At 43.8% G+C, this 19,020-nt stretch overlaps 1 protein-coding gene across 1 annotated transcript in view; it reads left to right on the forward strand.

Moving 5' to 3' along the window:
* The first annotated feature begins 275 nt into the window (after positions 1-275).
* LOC147339780 (epidermal growth factor-like protein 6) overlaps positions 276-19,020 on the forward strand; it is a 63,866-nt gene continuing 45,121 nt past the window's right edge. Inside the window, 3 exon segments of the mRNA XM_086388852.1 lie at positions 276-351; positions 9,020-9,248; positions 9,338-9,505. Coding sequence (XP_086244978.1) covers positions 276-351; positions 9,020-9,248; positions 9,338-9,505 — 473 coding nt within the window.

A 19,020-nucleotide genomic window follows, 5' to 3' on the forward strand; every position in this document is an offset into this window, starting at 1 on the left:
ACCTGCAGACAGATATATCATGAGGCAGGTCAGGTGGTCTGGTATTCCCATCTCTTGAAGAATTTTCCACAGTTTGTAGTGATCCACACAGTCAAAGGCTTTGGCATAGTTAATAAAGCACAAGTAGATGTTTTTCTGGAACTCTCTTGCTTTTTCGATGATCCAACAGATGTTGGCATGTATCCTGTTAGTCCCTGTTTAAAGTCCCTCCATGGCTCCCAGAGCCCATAGGATGAAGTCCAAACCCTTCAGCCAGGCTCATGAAGCTCGTCAGCATGCTATGCCAGTGGTTCTCACCAGGACAGTGCCACTTTCATGAGGGTGTTTTGAAAATTCACAGTGGCTTTAAAGGTAAGTGTGATGACTGGGGGCACTAATGTCAGTTAAGCTAGACATCCTGAACTTTATATCACCAACACCAGGCATTGTGCCTGGCCCCAAATGGATACTCAACAAATTAATGTGTACATGTAACAGCTCTCACAGAATGTGGAATAAACTCTAGAAGCAAAGCAGGATGGATCTTAACCACAATGGATGAAAAAAATCCACTCATTTCTCTATCCATTGATTCTTGAGATCAAGATTCCTTTGCTGAAGTTAACCCAACTTTGCCATTTCACATATGGTCTTTGGGGACAGAGATGATTTTTTTTCCACCCTCCTCCCAAACAAAGTGTTTGAATCAGGCAACTTTGGAGAAAGACAGTGAAGGGTCCAGAATCCTTTTGTTGTTGTTTAGTCACTCAGTCATGTCCAACTCTTTTCTCACCCCTTGGACTATAGCCTGCAAGGTTCCTCTGTCCATGGAATTTTCCAGGCAAGAATACTGGAGTGGGTTACCATTTCCTTCTCTAGGGGATCTTCCTGACCCAGGGACCAAACCTGCATCTCTTGCATTGCAGGCAGATTCTTTACTGTCTAAGCCACCTGGGACAGAGAAGGCAATGGCACCCCACTCCAGTGTTCTTGCCTGGAAAATCCCAGAGACAGGGGAGCCTGGTGGGCTGCTATATATGGGGTTGCACAGAGTTGGACACGACTGAAGTGACTTAGCAGCAGCAGCAAGCAACCTAGGAAGCCCCCAGAATCCTTTGCAAGCACAATATAGATGTAGAAAGTGAGACCCAATCAGGCAGACTGGATTGAACTTGGCACTAAATTCTGATTCTTCTAATTTCTAGTTCCAGGCTTTTTTTTTTTTTTTTAAACCAAATAGTGCCTCACTCAAGAATAGCAGAACTCCTGTGAGTCAGGACAGTGGGTTTGGGGCAAGTTATTATCTGAGTGAATACAGTTGTCAGGGTTTTCTATTTTCTAGAAATCTTGCCATCTAAAAATCATCTTATAAGACGACTCATGAATTCAGGGGGTCAAATAGGGACAAACATTTGCATGTAGAGAACACAAAGAATTTATCTTTTCCCTTTTTTATTTCTGAGGGCTTTCCTTATGGCTCAGCTGGTAAGAAGCAGCCTGCAATAAGGAAGACCTGGGTTGGATCCCCGGGTTGGGAAGATCCCCTGGAGAAGGGAAAGGCTACCCACTCCAGTATTCTGGCCTGGAGAATTCCATGGACTGTATAGTCTATGGGGCTGCAAAAAGACACGACAGAGCGACTTTCACTTTTTTATTTCCACAACACCCTGAAGTACTTCTTTACAACTTAGGTTATTTATTCTAATAGTATATTTACATTTCTGTCACCTATGGGTAGGGTGTATGTCTTAGTCATGTTTATACCTCAGCCAAACACTGTCTAGCCCATGATGGCCAGAAGACATTAAATCTTTGTTAAAAGAATAAATAAATCTATAAACCATGTATGAGAACTTTTTGAAAATAGAGAGGTAAATATGTTTAAAAATTTTTTGTTTTAACAAATTTTCCTATTTTTACCTTTTTTTTAAAAAAAGGTCACAAATGTAGTTCTAATCTTAGAATTCACAGAATATTTCTCAACCCAACTTTCCCAAATCAAGTTGGAGTGACTTTGAGTAAAAGCCTTTACTCTTAAGCCCTATCTAAACTGAGTTTCCTGGCTTTAGCTCTCAGAAATCATTCTATAGGGTTTACATAGGAAAAAGTAAATAGACAAGCCTGGTAGGTGTATGCCAAGTTATTATTACATTCAATTGTGAACAAGAAAATAGCAAAAGATGTTTACACATGGGACAGGAAGGAAGTGCTGAGGATGAACTCAAGCCATACCTTCCCCCAATAAAGACAGAAAAGCCCCTGATGATTGAGTGCCTTAAGTTGGAAACATGAACTTGGTAAAAATCAAGGGAGCTCACATGCAGACAACAAGATTTTATTCACAGACAAGGGGATTTTTCTATATGGTAACCACATTTAAAGGGTCATCAGTTCAGTTCAGTGCAGTGCAGTCGCTCAGTTGTGTCTGCCTCTTTGCGACTCCATGAATCCCAGCACGCCAGGCCTCCCTGTGCACCACCAACTCCCGGAGTTCACTCAGACTCAGGTCCATCGAGTCAGTGATGCCATCCAGCCATCTCATCCTCTGTCGTCTCTTTCTCCTCTGGCCCCCAATCCTCCCAGCATCAGAGTCTTTTCCAATGAGTCAACTCTTCGCATGAGGTGGCCAAAGTACTGGAGTTTCAGCTTTAGCAGCATTCCTTCCAAAGAAATCCCAGGGCTGATCTCCTTCAGAATGGACTGGTTGGATCTCCTTGCAGTCCAAGGGACTCTCAAGAGTCTTCTCCAACACCACAGTTCAAAAGCATCAATTCTTCGGCGCTCAGCCTTCTTCACAGTCCAACTCTCACATCCATACATGACCACAGGAAAAACCATAGCCTTGACTAGATGGAGCTTTGTTGGCAAAGTAATGTCTCTGCTTTTGAATATGCTATCTAGGTTGGTCATAACTTTCCTTCCAAGGAGTAAGCGTCTTTTAATTTCATGGCTGCAGTCACCATCTGCAGTGATTTTGGAGCCCAGAAAAATAAAGTCTGATACTGTTTCCACTGTTTTCCCATCTATTTCTCATGAAGTGATGGGACCGGATGCCATGTTCTTCGTTTTCTGAATGTTCAGCTTTAAGCCAACCTCCTCACTCTCCACTTTCACTTTCATCAAGAGGCTTTTTAGTTCCTCTTCACTTTCTGCCATCAGGGTGGTGTCATCTGCATATATGAGGTTATTGATATTTCTCCCGGCAATCTTGATTCCAGCTTGCGCTTCTTCCAGCCCAGCATTTCTCATGATGTACTCTGCATAGAAGTTAAATAAGTAGGGTGACAATATACAGCCTTGACGTACTCCTTTTCCTATTTGAAAGCAGTCTGTTGTTCCATGTCCAGTTCTAACTGTTGCTTTCTGACCTGCATACAGATTTCTTAAGAGGCAGGTCAGGTGCTCTGGTATTCCCATCTCTTTCAGAATTTTCCACAGTTTATTGTGATCCACACAGTCAAAGGCTTTGGCATAGTCAATAAAGCAGAAATAGATGTTTTTCTGGAACTCTCTTGCTTTTTCCATGATCCAGCGGATGTTGGCAATTTCTCTGGTTCCTCTGCTTTTTCTAAAACCAGCTTGAACATCAGGAAGTTCACGGTTCATGTATTGCTAAAGCCTGGCTTGGAGAATTTTGAGCATTACTCTACTAGCATGTGCTGCTGCTGGTGCTGCTGCTAAGTCACTTCAGTCATGTCTGACTCTGTGCGACCCCATAGACGGCAGCCCACCAGGCTCCCCTGTCCCTGGGATTCTCCAGGCAAGAACACTGGAGTGGGTTGCCATTTCTTTCTCCAATGCATGAAAGTGAAAAGTGAAAGTGAATTCGCTCAATCTTGTCCGACCCTCAGCAACCCCATGGACTGCAGCCTTCCAGGCTCTTCTGTCCAAGGGATTTTCCAGGCAAGACTACTGGAGTGGGGTGCCATTACCTTCTCCGATGAGTGCAATTGTGCAGTAGTTTGAGCATTCTTTGGCATTGCCTTTCTTTGGGATTGGAATGAAAACTGACCTTTTCCAGCCCTGTGGCCACTGCTGAGTTTTCCAAATTTGCTGGCATATTGAGTGCAGCACTTTCACAGTATCATCTTTCAGGATTTGAAATAGCTCCACTGGAATTCCATCACCTCCACTAGGTTTGTTTGTAGTGATGCTTTCTAAGGCCCACTTGACTTCACATCTAGGATGTCTGCCTCTAGGTGAGTGATCACACCATCGTGATTATCTGTGTCATGAAGATCTTTTTTGTTCAGTTCTTCTGTATATTCATGTCACCTCTTCTTAATATCTTCTGCTTCTGTTAGGTCCATACCATTTCTGTCCTTTATCAAGCCCATCTTTGCATGAAATGTTCCCTTGGTATCTCTAATTTTCTTGAAGAGATCTCTAGTCTCACTTAGACTAAGTGTGCTCACTTAGTGGACAATAAATACCAGGGCCTGGCATTTTGTAGCTTCCAGGTAAATGTTTTATGGACTTCCCTGGTGGCTCAGATGATAAAGCGTTTCCCTCAATGCAGGAGACCCTGGTTCAATCTCTCAGTCAGGAAGATCCCCTGGAGAAAGGAATGGCAACTCACTCCAGTATCTTGCCTGGAAAATTCCATGGACAGAGGAGTCTGGTAGACTACAGTCCATGGGGTTGCAGAGAGTTGGACATGACTGAGCAATGTAGCACTCTGGTAAGTATTTGAGTAAGGAAAGAGGGTTGGAATCGAAAGGGAAGGATGGAGGCTGTGAGGTGGGAAGGGGAGAAAAGGAAGGAAGACTGAAGTTGTTTGGATTTTTTTTCTACCATAAATCCCCAAGAACAGAGTGCTTGATAGGCATGGGGTGAAGGAAAGCAATGTGTCCCTAAAGACACACTTTCCCCTGCAGAATTTAACAGTGTCTGCATTGAGTCTAACACTTCTTCACTGCCTCCTTTCATGGAACAAGCAGACATGAAAAGAGACTAGGAAAAGACATCCATTTCTAGACCATGTTGCTGGGGTACAATTGATGGAGAAGGTGAAGAAGCGATGCCATTTTCTTTGCAGGGTAGGACTGGTGATGGAGAAAACGTTGTAAAGTTTGAATGGGGAGGGCTGATGTGATGGAAACTCAGGGACATGAACTCATCCTGGGTGCGGCCTCAGGCAAGGTGCTTCACACATGGAGTTTTTCCATCTGTAAGATGTCAGAGCTGGTCCAGATCAATGGATCTCAATCTTGGTTCTCCAATAGAACCACCCAAGGAGTTTCCAATTGTCCCCATGGCCAAGCCATCGTCCAGACAGTAGACTCACCTTAGGTGGGACACAGGCATCAGTAGTTTCAAAGTTTCCCAGATGATCCCAGTATGCAGCTGAACTTGAGAACTACTGGGCCAGGTGTTCTCTAGACCCTCACTGCCCTAAGTTGTTGTCAACAAACTGCCTGGGCACCACTTGGGTTCCTTTTTGTAATCAAGACTCAGCCCTCATTCCAGAGCCACACAGACAGAACCTGCAATTTCACAAGTGCATGCTAAATCACTTAAGTCGTGTCTGACTCTTTGCTACCCCTGCCAGGTTCCTCTGTCCATGGGATTCTCCAGGCAAGAATATGGGAGTGGGTTGCCATGGCCTCCTCCAGGGGATCTTCCTGGACCAGGGACTGAATCTTTTTCTCTTGCATCTTCTGCATGGCAGGCAGGATCTTTGCCACTAGTGCCATCTGGGAACATTTTAACAAGAGACCCCACAGGTAATTTGTATTGACATTAAAGTTTGAAAACTCTGGCTTGGACAGTCCCCCACCCTGCCTTTTCATCCAACAGTGCTTTACTTCTGGTGTTGATATTTCAATATAACTTCTGGATCTCAGCCCCAGGCAGATCATAAGGGTTGAAAGCTTTATATGTGTGTTATGTGTATATATTCAGCAAGCACAAAAATACCCCATCACACCTGTGCCATGCAGGGGGCTAAGTGGAAATAGATTGGGAAAAAATAAGTATTCCTGTAAAAAGGGCGGGTGATTTTATGATTCTGATCAAAGATTGCTTTTCCTTTGTAGAATGCAGTAGGGCCATCTAAAGAGCTGCTGCTGCTAAGTCACTTCAGTTGTGTCCGACTCTGTGTGACCCCATAGATGGCAGCCCACTGGGCTCCCCCGTCCCTGTGATTCTTCAGGCAAGAACACTGGAGTGGGTTGCTATTTCCTTCTCCAATGCATGAAAGTGAAAAGGGAAAGTGAAGTCGCTTAGTCTCGTCCAACTCCTAGCGACCCCATGGACTGCAGCCCACCAGACTCCTCCATCCATGGGATTTTCCAGGCAAGAGTACTGGAGTGGGGTGCCATTGCCTTCTCCAGTCTAAAGAGAAGTTCTCTTCAAAGTCAGCCCTGCCGGTGTGGTTATTACAAACACCTGCCTCTAAGTGGTGGTTTGTGTCCAGCATCTTCTAGCCTGGCTGCAGATCTTTTCCAGGTTTCCTTCCCTGTTCCTCACGTTTCCTGACCATGCCCTCGTCGATAGCTCCCCCCAGGAAAAAATGGGTGCATTGGCAGAGGAGTATTTGAGTTCCTCTGAAAGTTTCCCCTTTTCTGTTCCTCTTGTCATGTTCGTCACCTCCTTTAATTAAACAAAAGTCACCTCTGAAAAAAACAAAGCAGAAACCGCATGAAAATGCTGAAACTAAAGCTAGAAAGTGACAGATAAACATTATGCGAGATGTAATTCTGACCCTTGATAACTCAGGGCTAAGCAGGTGGGAGGTTCGTTATGTTCTAGTAGGACTTTTTTGAAGAATGGTGTTATTGGAGGAAGGAGTGATTTGGATCTGAATGTGTGGGGAGAAGTGGCATGGGTAAAAACTTAAGTCTCAGTTCAATTCAATTTCTAGACTTTAGGTCACAGTCACTGTGGGGCCTTGCCCACATGGCTCCAGCCTTAACATTTCAATAGGACTTCACCAGTTGGCATCTACAGGACTAAGGGCTTTCTTTGGCTCAGCTCTCTGCCCTCAGCTTTCTCTGCCCTCAGCTCAGCAAGCAGAATTCCTAGGATCAGTGCCCTGCTAGAAGGCAGGGCCCTTTAGGCAATCTCTGAATTCAGATGGTGTCTAAATACCCTAGCTCCCTTGCCTGTTGAGCGAGATCATGAGGCGATGCACAATCTAGGCTGGCTCTGGGTGATGCTGCAGCCTGATGCTTCAGTGGCCCCATGATAACTTGAAACATTCCTGCTATTGTTTCCCTCCCTTCCCGATTCACTCCCTCACTCCCCTACTACTGTTTTGTATGCCTGTAGAGCAATCTGCTGCTGCTGCTGCTAAGTCGCTTCAGTCGTGTCCAACCCTATGCAACCCATAGACAGCAGCCAAGCAGGCTCCCCCATCCCTGGGATTCTCAAGGCAAGAACACTGGAGTGGGTTGCCATTGCTTTCTCCGGTAGAGCAATCTACTTCTGCTCAAATCCTTGTCTTAGCATCTGCTTGTGGGAAAACCCACAGCTAGACAAATTTAATCTTGTATTTGCTTTAAGATACTTGTAGGTATACCATTCATACCTTTATATTCTTTCCATTCAATTTTGATATTTTCGGTTGATAGAACTCGGTATAATATGAAGATTTCAAAGGGTTTTAGTAATGGCCTTGAAGAGATCATCTTATTACCTTGTTCATGAGACTCATTGACATCTGAAGTCACAAAGGAGTAAGAAGATGAAAAAAAGGGGTCAGTATAATAGTGGCACAGCCCAGGGGGAGGTGGCCGCTGGTTTCCAATCCTGGTGTTATACTTGTTAGCTTTGTGAACTGGGGCAAGTCATTTCACCATTCTGCCTCTCAGTTGGATACTTCAAACATGAGGGAGCTATTCACCCCTAACCTATACAGTTGTGAGTGTTCAGTAAGATGTGTGTAAAGTGTTTAGGATAATGCTTGTCTCTATTAGCTATGAACAGTTCAAGGCTTAAGTGGTTACTAAGGATACTGAGTCCATTAAGATGTCTTCATCCATAAAACAGAAGATCCAGTGGAGCATGGCTTACACCAGTATGGATGTCCATGGTCTGCAACAGGCATCTGCCATATCCCCATTTTGCATATTTCACTGCCTCGAATTAAGGCATATACCCATTATGTAACCAGGAGTCAAGCTTACAGTCAAGACAAATCTCCTCTTTCTCTATATTCTTCATTTTATTTCTGATACCAGTCACAGGTGTATCAGACTGTTTGTTACTGCTGTGTAACAAATTATCCCAATAAGCCTCAGTAGCTTGGCTGGCACTGCTGACCATGACTGAGTTTATTCCTGCCTCTGTGGGTTGGCTAGTATACACTACACTTGCTACAGGTCTGCAGTTGACCAAGTCACTCTGTTCCCCCTGATCCTCATTCTCCTTGAGTCAAGAGGCTGGCTGGGGCATGGTCTTCTCACCACCATAAGACGCCCAGGTCTTAACATCTAGGCTTGGAACTGGTCCTTATGCCATTAGTCAAAGCAAGTCACACAGCCACGTCCAAAGCCAAAGTGTGGGACCAGAGGATCTGCCCACCGTGAAGCTAGAGGGTGTGGGTGCAGGGAGGGGGTGCAGGAGGGACCAGCCATTCATTCTATTATAACAAGTTGTCAAAACAGAGAACCTCTAAATACCCACGTGGATTCTCTGAGCTCATATAGCACTGGTGTTTCGACCATGATTTCTGCACTGGTTATTATATTACAATATCCTCTGGCGGCCCCCACGTCAGGAAAGCTGTTGCAAATGAGCAGGAGAGATCACTTGTCAGCTGAGGGGGTCGCCCAGGACCTGGTGACCTTCCAGCTCTAGCCGCCCGTGATTTGCCATCTGGGAAGAAAACCTCGCAGAGTATGAAAGCGCAGAAAGTAAGACAGAAGTGTCTTACTGAGAGAGCGAAGGACTGCGGGTGGTGCTGGAGGCGGTTCCCAGCCACTTGTGCATGGCCCGCCCAGCCCTCCCTCGAGCACCCAGAGAGGAGCTTCAGTGGGCCTCGCTGGGGCGCCCCTAGCCTCTCCCGGGCAGTGAGCGGTCCCGCCGCAGTTGCCAGGCGTGCCTTTCCGGCCCGCGAAGACCGAGCCCCGGGAGGAGTCGAGGCCCGGAGCAGCGGAGGGCAGTGGAGGCGGTGGCTTCGTGGTGCCCGGGGTTCCGCGCCCTCCAGAGGGGGCGCAGCAGGAGGCACGGAAGAAGGAGGACCCCGCGAAGATGCTGCAGCCCTGGGCTCTGGCGCTCCCGCTTCTGCTCTTCTGGGTGGCAAGTGGAGTAGGGAAGGCAGCCAGGTGAGTGTCTGGCTGACGATTGGCCCCGGGCCATGAGCTTCCACCTCTCCCCACCGTTGGCCCCTTTTCTTTGTGCCCCGTCCCCCTAGGGGCCCGTGGGCAAGTATATCTGTGCACGTTGAGAAGGAATTCAAAGAGGATGTCAGGCTGGGTGCGCCTACGTACTCCCCCGCGCGCCCCTCTGGTGGGCTTCGCAGAACCTCCTTGGCATCTGCTGCACTCCACCTGGCTGTGTCCTTAGGCAGAGGGACCCATCGGTGCGTGTGGACTCGGTGGGCTGCAGACATCCACCGTTGGGCTGGCGTGCGTGTCTGTCTATGGGTAGCTGTGTTCAGTGCTTGTACTGTCCTTGTTTTCCACTCTACTGGAAGGGGGCCAACTGATGGCCAGTGGCTAGTTTTGCTGGGGAAAGAGGGAGAGAACCAGAGGACGATCCATGGTGAGGGTTTAATGAGCCCGCCATGAGGAGCTGGGGAGCCCTCTACTCAATGCCTTTATGATTAAGGTCGATGAACTGCAAAGAAAGGCCAGGATTGTCAGATGAAATTGACTCTCTCTTCTTGCCATGGCAATTTAGCGTCTAAAGCTGTTTCTTTACTTCTCACAAACAATTCTAAGCCCTGAAACTTCTTTTTCCAGAGATCAGCAAAGGCACCTAATAAATACAAACTTATAGTGCATCTTGTAAGCCTGGCACTATCCTAAACACGTGAGGGTTATGAACCCATTTAAAACCTGTAAGTGCTCTGCCTGGAAGATACTGTTATTATAATCCCTGTGTTGTAGAAGAGAAAAACTAAGCACAGAGAAGTCCAGTAGCTTGCCCCAAGAGGCACAGTCAGCAAATGAAAACACCAGCGTTGAAACCCAGGCCATCTGGTCTGGAGTCCCTGCTCTTCCCCAGTGCTGTGCTGTTGCTGTTGTTTAATTGCTCAGTCATGTCTGACTGTTTGCGACACCATGGACTGTAGCCCCACAGGCTCCTCTGTACATGGAATTTTCTTGGCAAGAATATCAGAGTGGTTTTCCATTTCCTTCTCCAGGGGATCTTCCTCACCCAGGAATTGAACCCACATCTCCTGCATTGGCAGGAGAGTTCTTTACCTTTTACTTTTTGAGCCACCAGGGAAGCCCTAGGACAGCCTTTTGGGAATCACTCACTGAAAAAGTATTCCTGGTTCTCTTGCTTTCCAAGGCATACCCTAGTTTCTTTCTCTACTGTGGCACTATTGAGCACTATTGGGCTGGGCGGGACTATTATTTGTTCAGGGTGGTTAGAGAGCGGTCCTATGTACTGTAGGATTCTTAGCAGCCTCTGTAACCTCTGCACACTAGATCAGTAGCAATTTTCCTAGGTTGTGACCATCAGAACTGGGTCCAGGCATTGCCCAAAGTACTGATATGGGGCTGGGGGTTTTGCACAGTTGTCTCCAGCTGAGTGAGGACCTCTGCACTATTCGTTTTTTTAGTCAACAGTTTCTGTGGAGAGCTGGCTGAGAGCCTTGGTTTGGAATGGGCTTCTTAAAGGTGAGCCTAGCTGTCTTTGTTTAACTTACAGGACAAATCTTTCATCAGCGTCAGTCACAATATTAAAGGATTTTGAAGTTCAAATAGAATAAGCTTCAGACCCGGTTCTTAGAATGTATGATCTCAAGTGTCAATTTCCTGTTCGTGATAAAAATGTAAGGAGATGCAATTTGCTCATGATCACATTTCCTGGAATGCTGGAGGTTCTGGCATCGCTAGAAAGCCCACTTAAGAAACATCAAGTGCTATTTAGAGATGAGACTAATAGTTGTTCTAGCAGTGGACAAACGGACATCCAGGAGCCTCAGTTTCAGAGGGCCACCAAATTAAATCAGCAATCGAAAAGCTTGCAAGTTAAATCCAAGAATATTATAATGGAGGCTTAACATCAGGATTCTGCAATTTCACAGTTTTAAAGATGTGAACCTTGGTTCCTCTCTGTGGTCTCAGGTTCACGAGCTGGTATACTCATTATCTGTGCAACATTCTTGGAAACATCTCACGCTCAGTTTTTCGGGAACTGCCCAGGGACCAGGTGTAATCACCTCCAGCACCCAGGTTACAGACAGCATTTTTACAGGAAAGGCAAGATGCTGGTACCACAAGAGCGTGTCCACTGGTTATTTCCTGAGGCTTTACAACTTTAAGTAAAAACTGACTGCTTTATAGGGATTTCTAAGATAAGCACTTGTTGCTGTATTTTTTAATTGAGACATCATACCATACCTAGAAGATTATATGCCTCTTAAATCGTGATTACTGTATTAGTAGTCAATTAACAGTCGAGTGAATAAATCCTCAGCAGCATGCATTTTTTTCATCTTTAGCATCAGAATTTGGTGTAAACATTTTACTTTTATCTTGTATGCTACTTCAAACTAATATTCTAATTATCATTGACTTACAGTATTATTTTCAAGTGTACAACATAGTGATTCAGTATTTTTGTAGCTGACACACCATACAGAGTTCTTATAAAATATTGACTGTTTCCCTATGTGACCCCCATGAATTTTAATGCCATTTGAGCTTTGGGACTATTTAGATGCTCTCGACCTGCTTTGTCCAATACAGTAAATACAGTAGTCACTGGCCCCATGTAGCTGTTGAGTACTTGAAACATAACCAGTCCAAGTTGTGATGTGCTGTGATTGTAAAATATACATTGGATTTTGAGGACTTTCTAATAAACAAGGAACATAAAGCATCTCACTAATCATTTCCTATTGAATACATGTTGATAATGTTGTGGATATACTGCATTAGATAAAATAATTACTAAAATTAATTCCACCTGTTTCTTTTACAGTTGAAACAATGTGGTTGCTAGAATTATATTTCTATTGCATGCTGTTAGTCTAGAACACTTACTGATCTGAACTCCATCTCCAGCATTCCAGGTCCTGACACTGGTACCTTTCTGCCTTGGGCACATAAGATAAATATGTTATTAACTTTCCTGTTCTTGAGTTTGATGTGTGGAACAACTCCCTTCTTATATTTATGCAATATACAATTTTTCCTCTATTGAGTTCAAGTAACAATAACATGAGCAATAAAGGAATTACTGAGTTCGTGTATTCATGGACAGAGGCATGCTTTCTGCAAACTACACCCTGTTTGAGAATTGGTTCTTCTCAGAGTCCTGCTAAGGAAGTCCCATTGTCACAATTTTCCACAAAATTAGTGGCTTAAAATAGCATAAATTTGGGATTTCCCTGGTGGTCTCGTGGTTAGAACTCCTTGCATCTATTGCTGAGGGCACAGGGAACTAAGATCAAATCAGTTCAATCCCTGGCCGGGGAACTAAGATCCCAGAAGCCTTGCAGCGTAGGGCAGGGGTGGGAGCAGGGATATACATTTATTTTCCTAGAGTTCTGGAGGCTGGAAGTCCAAAATTTGTCTTATGGGGCTAGAACTAAGCTGTTGGCAGGGTTTGTTCCTTCTGTAGGCTCCACAGGAGAATCCATTCCTTGTCTCTTAGACTTATAGATGCTCCAACAGTACCTGGCTTGTAGGCACATCACTGCACCTCTTCTTCCTTTGTCCCTTTGCCTTTTCTCTGACTCTTAATCGTATTCCTTCCTCTAAAAAGAACCCTGTGGTTATACCTGGCCCACCCAGAAAATACAGGGTGACCTCCCTGTCTTAAGATGCGTAAGAGCACATATGAAATTTCCCTTTTGTTCCATAAGGTAACATTTCGAGGTTCCAGGGATTATGACATGACCAACTTTTGGGGGTTCATTATTCAGCCTGCCACAGGAAGTCTGAGCTATGAGTCTGTTGTTCTTGGATTTATGGATTGGATCTTATATTTAAACATGACTTTAATGATTTGTGAGTGGTTGGCATCTCATTCCTTTCTTTATTTTTAAAACCAGGCTTTGTGGGAATATACCCAAAACTCAGGAGCTGAGTGTTTCTAGGAAATGGTGAGCATGAAATGCCCAAGTACAGTATAGAAATCATTTCTGAGCAGTCTTGTTTCAATAGTTTCATTGGTTTAAAGAGTGTTAAAGTCCTATTTGTATGTAATTTATGTACATAATCTAAGGTTATGTAAACATTAAAATGAATAAGTATATTATCTAGTCTTCATAAATCAGATTGGCATTCCCCTAATTTTGTTGAAACACTATGTGTCAACACTTTTCCAGTGTGATTTCAGTCAACTGTCTCTTCAATTCTAAGAAATAAGTATTGGGTCTCTTTGACAGACAGTGGGATGGAGAAAATTGAAATTAGACGATTCCTCAAGAACTGCATTGGATTTGGTCTTCTGCCCTAACAACAGTGACATTCCAAACTTTCAAATTTGTTTCTGAAGAAAAATTGAGTACATAGAAGCTGATGTTCTTACAAAGTACTTTCTCACATGTTATCACCAGTGAGCCTGTTGAGCTTGATGCTTGCTCAGCACCATCAAGGTATGTGTGTAGAATAAGTGGGGACTTCCTGGTGCTCCATTCTCCCAAGCCCTTCCTCTCTAGGTTTCCATTCTCTCACAAACAGACTCTGAAACCAGAATTCAAGTGTACACGGTTTATTTGGGAGGTTGTCCCCAAAAGTGCTAGTTCTAGTAGGACAGAGAAGGGAAAGACATGTTATATAAATAAGTTACCATTGTGATTGAATTCTGCTGGGGAGTTCTAGAAGAGAGTAGGGCCCAAGCCTTAGAATTATCTCCCCTGAGGCACAGGAGCTGGGGTATCTGTGCTCCCAGTAGTCATTGGTGGAGGGCTTCAGAGGATGGCAAGTCTGCTGTTCCGCTTACCATACTTACAGGCAGCGTGGGCTCTGTGAGGAGCCTTGCATGTCTGGGGATGGAATCTGAGCTTTGATCTGAGGGCAGTAGTGAGCAAAGCAGGGCATCCCTGGCTGAATTCTTTAACGATAACCCCGTCATGACCAATTCATGCTCAGAATTATCACCCAATTGCACAAAATAATTTTTAAGATAATGAGCAATAGTTTAGTTTACCTGGCAGCATTTTTTCCCCTAGTGTACATAATAATAGTCCATAGTATCTCAGATTTGATTAATACAAATGAAAAATCAAAATACCAAAGCAGCAAATACCTTTATAAAGATCATCACCTTGTCGTTCAAGTTTTCCCTTTGTTTGATTTCTGGTCCCCACATATATTACAGTTACCTATTGCTATTCAACAAAATACTGCAAAGCTTAGTGGTTTAAAACAACATTTATTGTCTCACAGTTTCTGTGAATGGGAAATTCAGGAGCAGTGTACCTAACTGGGGCCTGGGGTTTTTCACCAGGTTACAGTTGAGTTGTTGGCCGAGGCTGCAGTCATCGAAAGGCTTGACTCCAACTGGAGGATCTTCTTTCAAGATGGTGTGCTTACATGGCCATGGGCTCCTCGCCTTGTGGACCTCTCCATAAGGCTATTTGAGTGTCCTTATGAGGTGTCAGCTGACTTCCTACATATCAAGAGTTACAAAAGAGAGAGAACAAAGGGGAAATTATAATGCCTCCTATGTCCTAATCTCAGAAGTTACTCTCCATCACTCCCACCATAATCTCTTCATCAGAAACCAGTCACTAAGTACAGTCCCACATCAGTGTTAGGTCCAACTGCTCAACACTCAAAAGCCAATACTTGAGAGGCAAGATTGGTGGCAGGAAGTTTGCTTTATTTCAGAGGACAGGGTGAACTCATGTCCAAAGGCTGACTCCTCACTGACAATCAGTAGGCAAGAGTGCTCATAGGGGAGTTTCAGGGGTGTATAGATGGAGGGAGGGAGCTACAAGTAGAAACAACATAGTCAACTCTGACAGTCCTATCTTGAAATTGATCATGTGGTGGTCTGATCAGTGTTAATCTTGATTGTTTTAAGTACAGTTAATCTTCAGGTCCCAAGGTTGGTTTGTTCCCATTTTTTGAGGCCAGTTCTCAGAACCGTGGCAACTTATGTCATGACTACAGCCTGTAATTGTATAGTTACATTCTTGCACATGGTGAGGGTTTTAGTATCTATGAAACAACTCAAAGGATATAGCTCAGAATATTATCTATAGCTCTTGAGGATGAACTAAAAGTCCTTGACATTTCTTAATGACTAAACTATTATTATTATGGTTGGATAGCATCACCAACTCAATGGACATGAGTTTGAGCAAGCCCCGGGAGTTGGTGATGGACAGGGAAGCTTGGTGTGCTGCAGTCCATGGGGTCGCAGAGAGTTGGATATGACTGAGCAACTGAAGTGAACTGAGACTATTATTATTGTGTCTCCTTTACTTCTGCATTTTCTCACTTATCTGATTAAATTTTTCTACAGGCAAAAAAGCAAGAGGAAGACATGTTGGGGAAAGACTATAGAGTCTTGTTCTATTCATAAGGGAAGGGGAATTGGGCTTAACTTTTAAAAGGTGGAATATCAAAGAATTGGTAGACATATTCTAAAAACATCACGAAGCATTCTCATTTTCCTTTTCTCACACTGATTACTCCTCAGCCTCCTTTCTACAGCCTTCATTTCTACAGAGATCAGTCTCTGACCCTATTATCTTCCTTATCTAAACTATCTCCAGGTGATCTTGCCAGTTCTTGCTCTTTCATGCCATCTGTATGTTGATGACTTAAAAATGTGAATCTTAAATCGTAGGCTCTCTCTGCTGAATTCTCTTTTTTTTTTAAATTTTTTCTAATTTTTATTGGAGAATCCTTGATTTACAATGTTGTGTTAGTTTCAAGTGTACAGCAAAGTGAATCAGTTACATATATACATATATCCTCTCTTTTTTTAGATTCTTTCCCCATATAGGCCATTACAGAGTATACAGTTCCCTGTGTTGTACAGTAGGTCTTTATTGGTTATCTATTTTCTATATAGTAGTTTGTATATGTCAATCCCAATCTTCTTATTTATCCCTTACCCCCTCTTTACCCCCTGGTAGCCACAAGTTTATTTTCTACATCTGTGACTTTATTGCTATTTTCCAGATAAGTTTATTGTATCCACCTTTTTTTTAGACTCCACATATAAGTGATGCCATATGGTGTTTGTCTTTCTCTGACTTATTTCACTCAGTATAACAATCTGCAGATCTATCCATGTTGTGGCAGATGGCATTATTTCATTCATTTTTATAGCTGAATAATATTCCATTGTGTATATATACCACTTCTGCTTTATCCATTCCTCTATTGATGGACATTTAGGTTGTTTCCATGTCTTGACTATTGTAAATAGTGCTGCAATGAACACAGGGGTGCATGTATCTTTCTGAATTATAATTTTCTCCAGATATATGCCCAGGAGTGGGATTGCTGGATCATATGGTAGCTCTATTTTTAGTTTTTTAAGGAACCTCCATACTGTTCTCCATAGTGGCTGTACCAGTTTATGTTTCCACTGACAGTGTAGTAAGGTTCACTTTTCTCCATACCCTCTCTTATTGTTTGTAGACTTTTTGATGATGGCCATTTTGACTGGTGTGAGGTGATACCTCACTAGTTTTGATTTGCATTTCTCTCATAGTGATACTGACCATCTTTTCATGTGCTTTTTAGCCATCTGAGTGTCTTCTTTGAAGAAGTGTCTACTTAGATCTCCCACCCACTTTTTGATTGGGGTGTTTGTATTCTTGATATTGAGCTGCAAGAGCTGTTTGTATATTTTGGAGATTAATCCCTTGTCAATTCTTGCCCTATCCATCAGGATGTCTCACTGAGCTTAGGACATCCAAAACCGAACTCTTGGTCAGCTCTCAAAAACTCATTCCCTGCTTCTCATCCATTCCCCCTGTTCCAGGAGTGTCCAGACTGAGTAGTGTTGAAAACCTGGGTGTCGTTCCTGACCACTCACTCTTCCTCCCCACTTATGCACAGTCAGGTGCTAAGTCCCACTCCAGACCATGTGTCAAGTTCATCTCCTTCTCTCCCTCCTGCCTGCCACCATCCAACCCTATAACCATCCTCTCTCACTGTAAACACGCACCCCCCAAGAGCTTCCGTTAGCTTCTTCTTTTGTCCCCTCTAGTCCATGTCTTAGAGTTTTCTCCTTGAGAATAAATTAGGTCAGGTCAGCCCTCTCCTTAAAACCTCCCAGCAACTCTCCATTGGATTAAGAATAAGTGAGAGGAATAGAAGAAGCAGTGAAGAGTTCCAAGTTTTGTATACTCCTGGCATGGGAAATTTGAAGATGCATCAACACACACTGGGATACACTTGATAGCTTGAGCATTTTGGATTGGGTTCTCAGATGCCTACACGTCCAGGAAAGTGAGATGTTTGGGGGGCATCCCTGGGCCTGCAGGACTTGGACTCTGTATGTCAAAAATGGATGGGAGCCCAGAATTTATTTTAACTAGTTGGGTACTATGGACTTCTCGTGCTGGAAGGTATGATAAAAACAAGAGAAAGCAAAAACAAATCTCTTCTGGCTGGACCCTGTTGTCCGTATTTAGAAAACACTTCATTTCTTTCGTTTGGCAATATTTAAATGTAAAAACATGAGCAAAAAAGTTTTAACTTCTCAATTTGTCTTGGAGAATATCATAAAGTTTCCTGGAACCTGACCATAAACAAGCATACTAACAATTCTGGCAAAGTGTATTTGCACAGAAAATGAGAAATCCCATGAAGAAATACTATACGACTTACACAGTCCCTGGAATGTTTTAAAAAACATTAATTTCAGCTGTGGAGATGGCGATTTGAGGTTAATCTGATCAATGTAGACAGCAAGCTGTATAATGCGTGAAAGGAGCTCTGGGCAATTCAGCATGTAGCTCAGACAGCCACAGCTCAGGGCCTCCTCCCCACAGAGACTGTTCACCTACAGAGCCACTTTCCTGCCTCAGGACTGGGTGCCTTGAGCCTTCTATATGTCCAGTGTTGTTTAGGAAGAGAGATCAAAGGCAGAGCACACAAGCACACATGCGCAAGCAGCTGTCTAGCCTGGTCAGACCTCCCAGGGTGGCAGCGAATGTTGGTGGGATCCTTTCAGTCCAAGACCAAGAGTTCTCTTTCTAGCTTTGTCTTTCTCTTTCAGGAACTCCTTTTTTATTTATCACCCCAGGTTTACCAGGTTCCATAGAGTTGGGTCAATCCAGCCAAATGCATATGAGCTCATGATACTCAGATGTCTCTTAAATTCAGGACTATGACTTAACCATGCATTCTTGATCTCCCAGCATGCATTGCTCCAATTTTCTACATTAAAATAAATGCTTTGCTAAATATGAAACAAAATGCAAATCAGACTAATAGCTTTCTAACCTTTTGTTTGTTGTTTCAGTGGATTCACGCATGAGGAAAATATCATGTATACTAGACTTTAGGAAAAGAAATGGTCTTCGAATATTACTCTCTTCATCAAGGTGGACTAACTTTATGTGTCAGACCATCCCCAAATCACAGTGGCTGAACACAGTAGAAGTTCATTTCTTTGCCTGCCTTCAAGTCCAACACACATTTGAGAGAGTCTGCTACGTGCTTTCACATGGGACCAGGTTCCATCCATCTTGAGGTGCCATTTTTGACCAGGGCCCCAGTGTCCTCTATATTGGGCTGATGGAAACGGAGTCGAGGATCCCACAGGAGGCTTTGTGCACAGGCTTAGAGACGGTCTACCTCCATTCTGTTAGCCAAAACCAGTCATGTGGCCCCACCTAACCAGCAGGCTGGCTGGGAAGTATAGTGTAGCTTTGTGCCCAGAAGACACAGAAATGGATTTACTGAGCACTTAGCCATCTCTACCGTGATCATTAAA

This window comes from Bos grunniens, chromosome X (assembly GCF_055505025.1).
Source record: "Bos grunniens cultivar Pamir isolate PY7600 chromosome X, Bosgru_T2T1.0, whole genome shotgun sequence".
Classification (NCBI taxonomy): domain Eukaryota; kingdom Metazoa; phylum Chordata; class Mammalia; order Artiodactyla; family Bovidae; genus Bos; species Bos grunniens.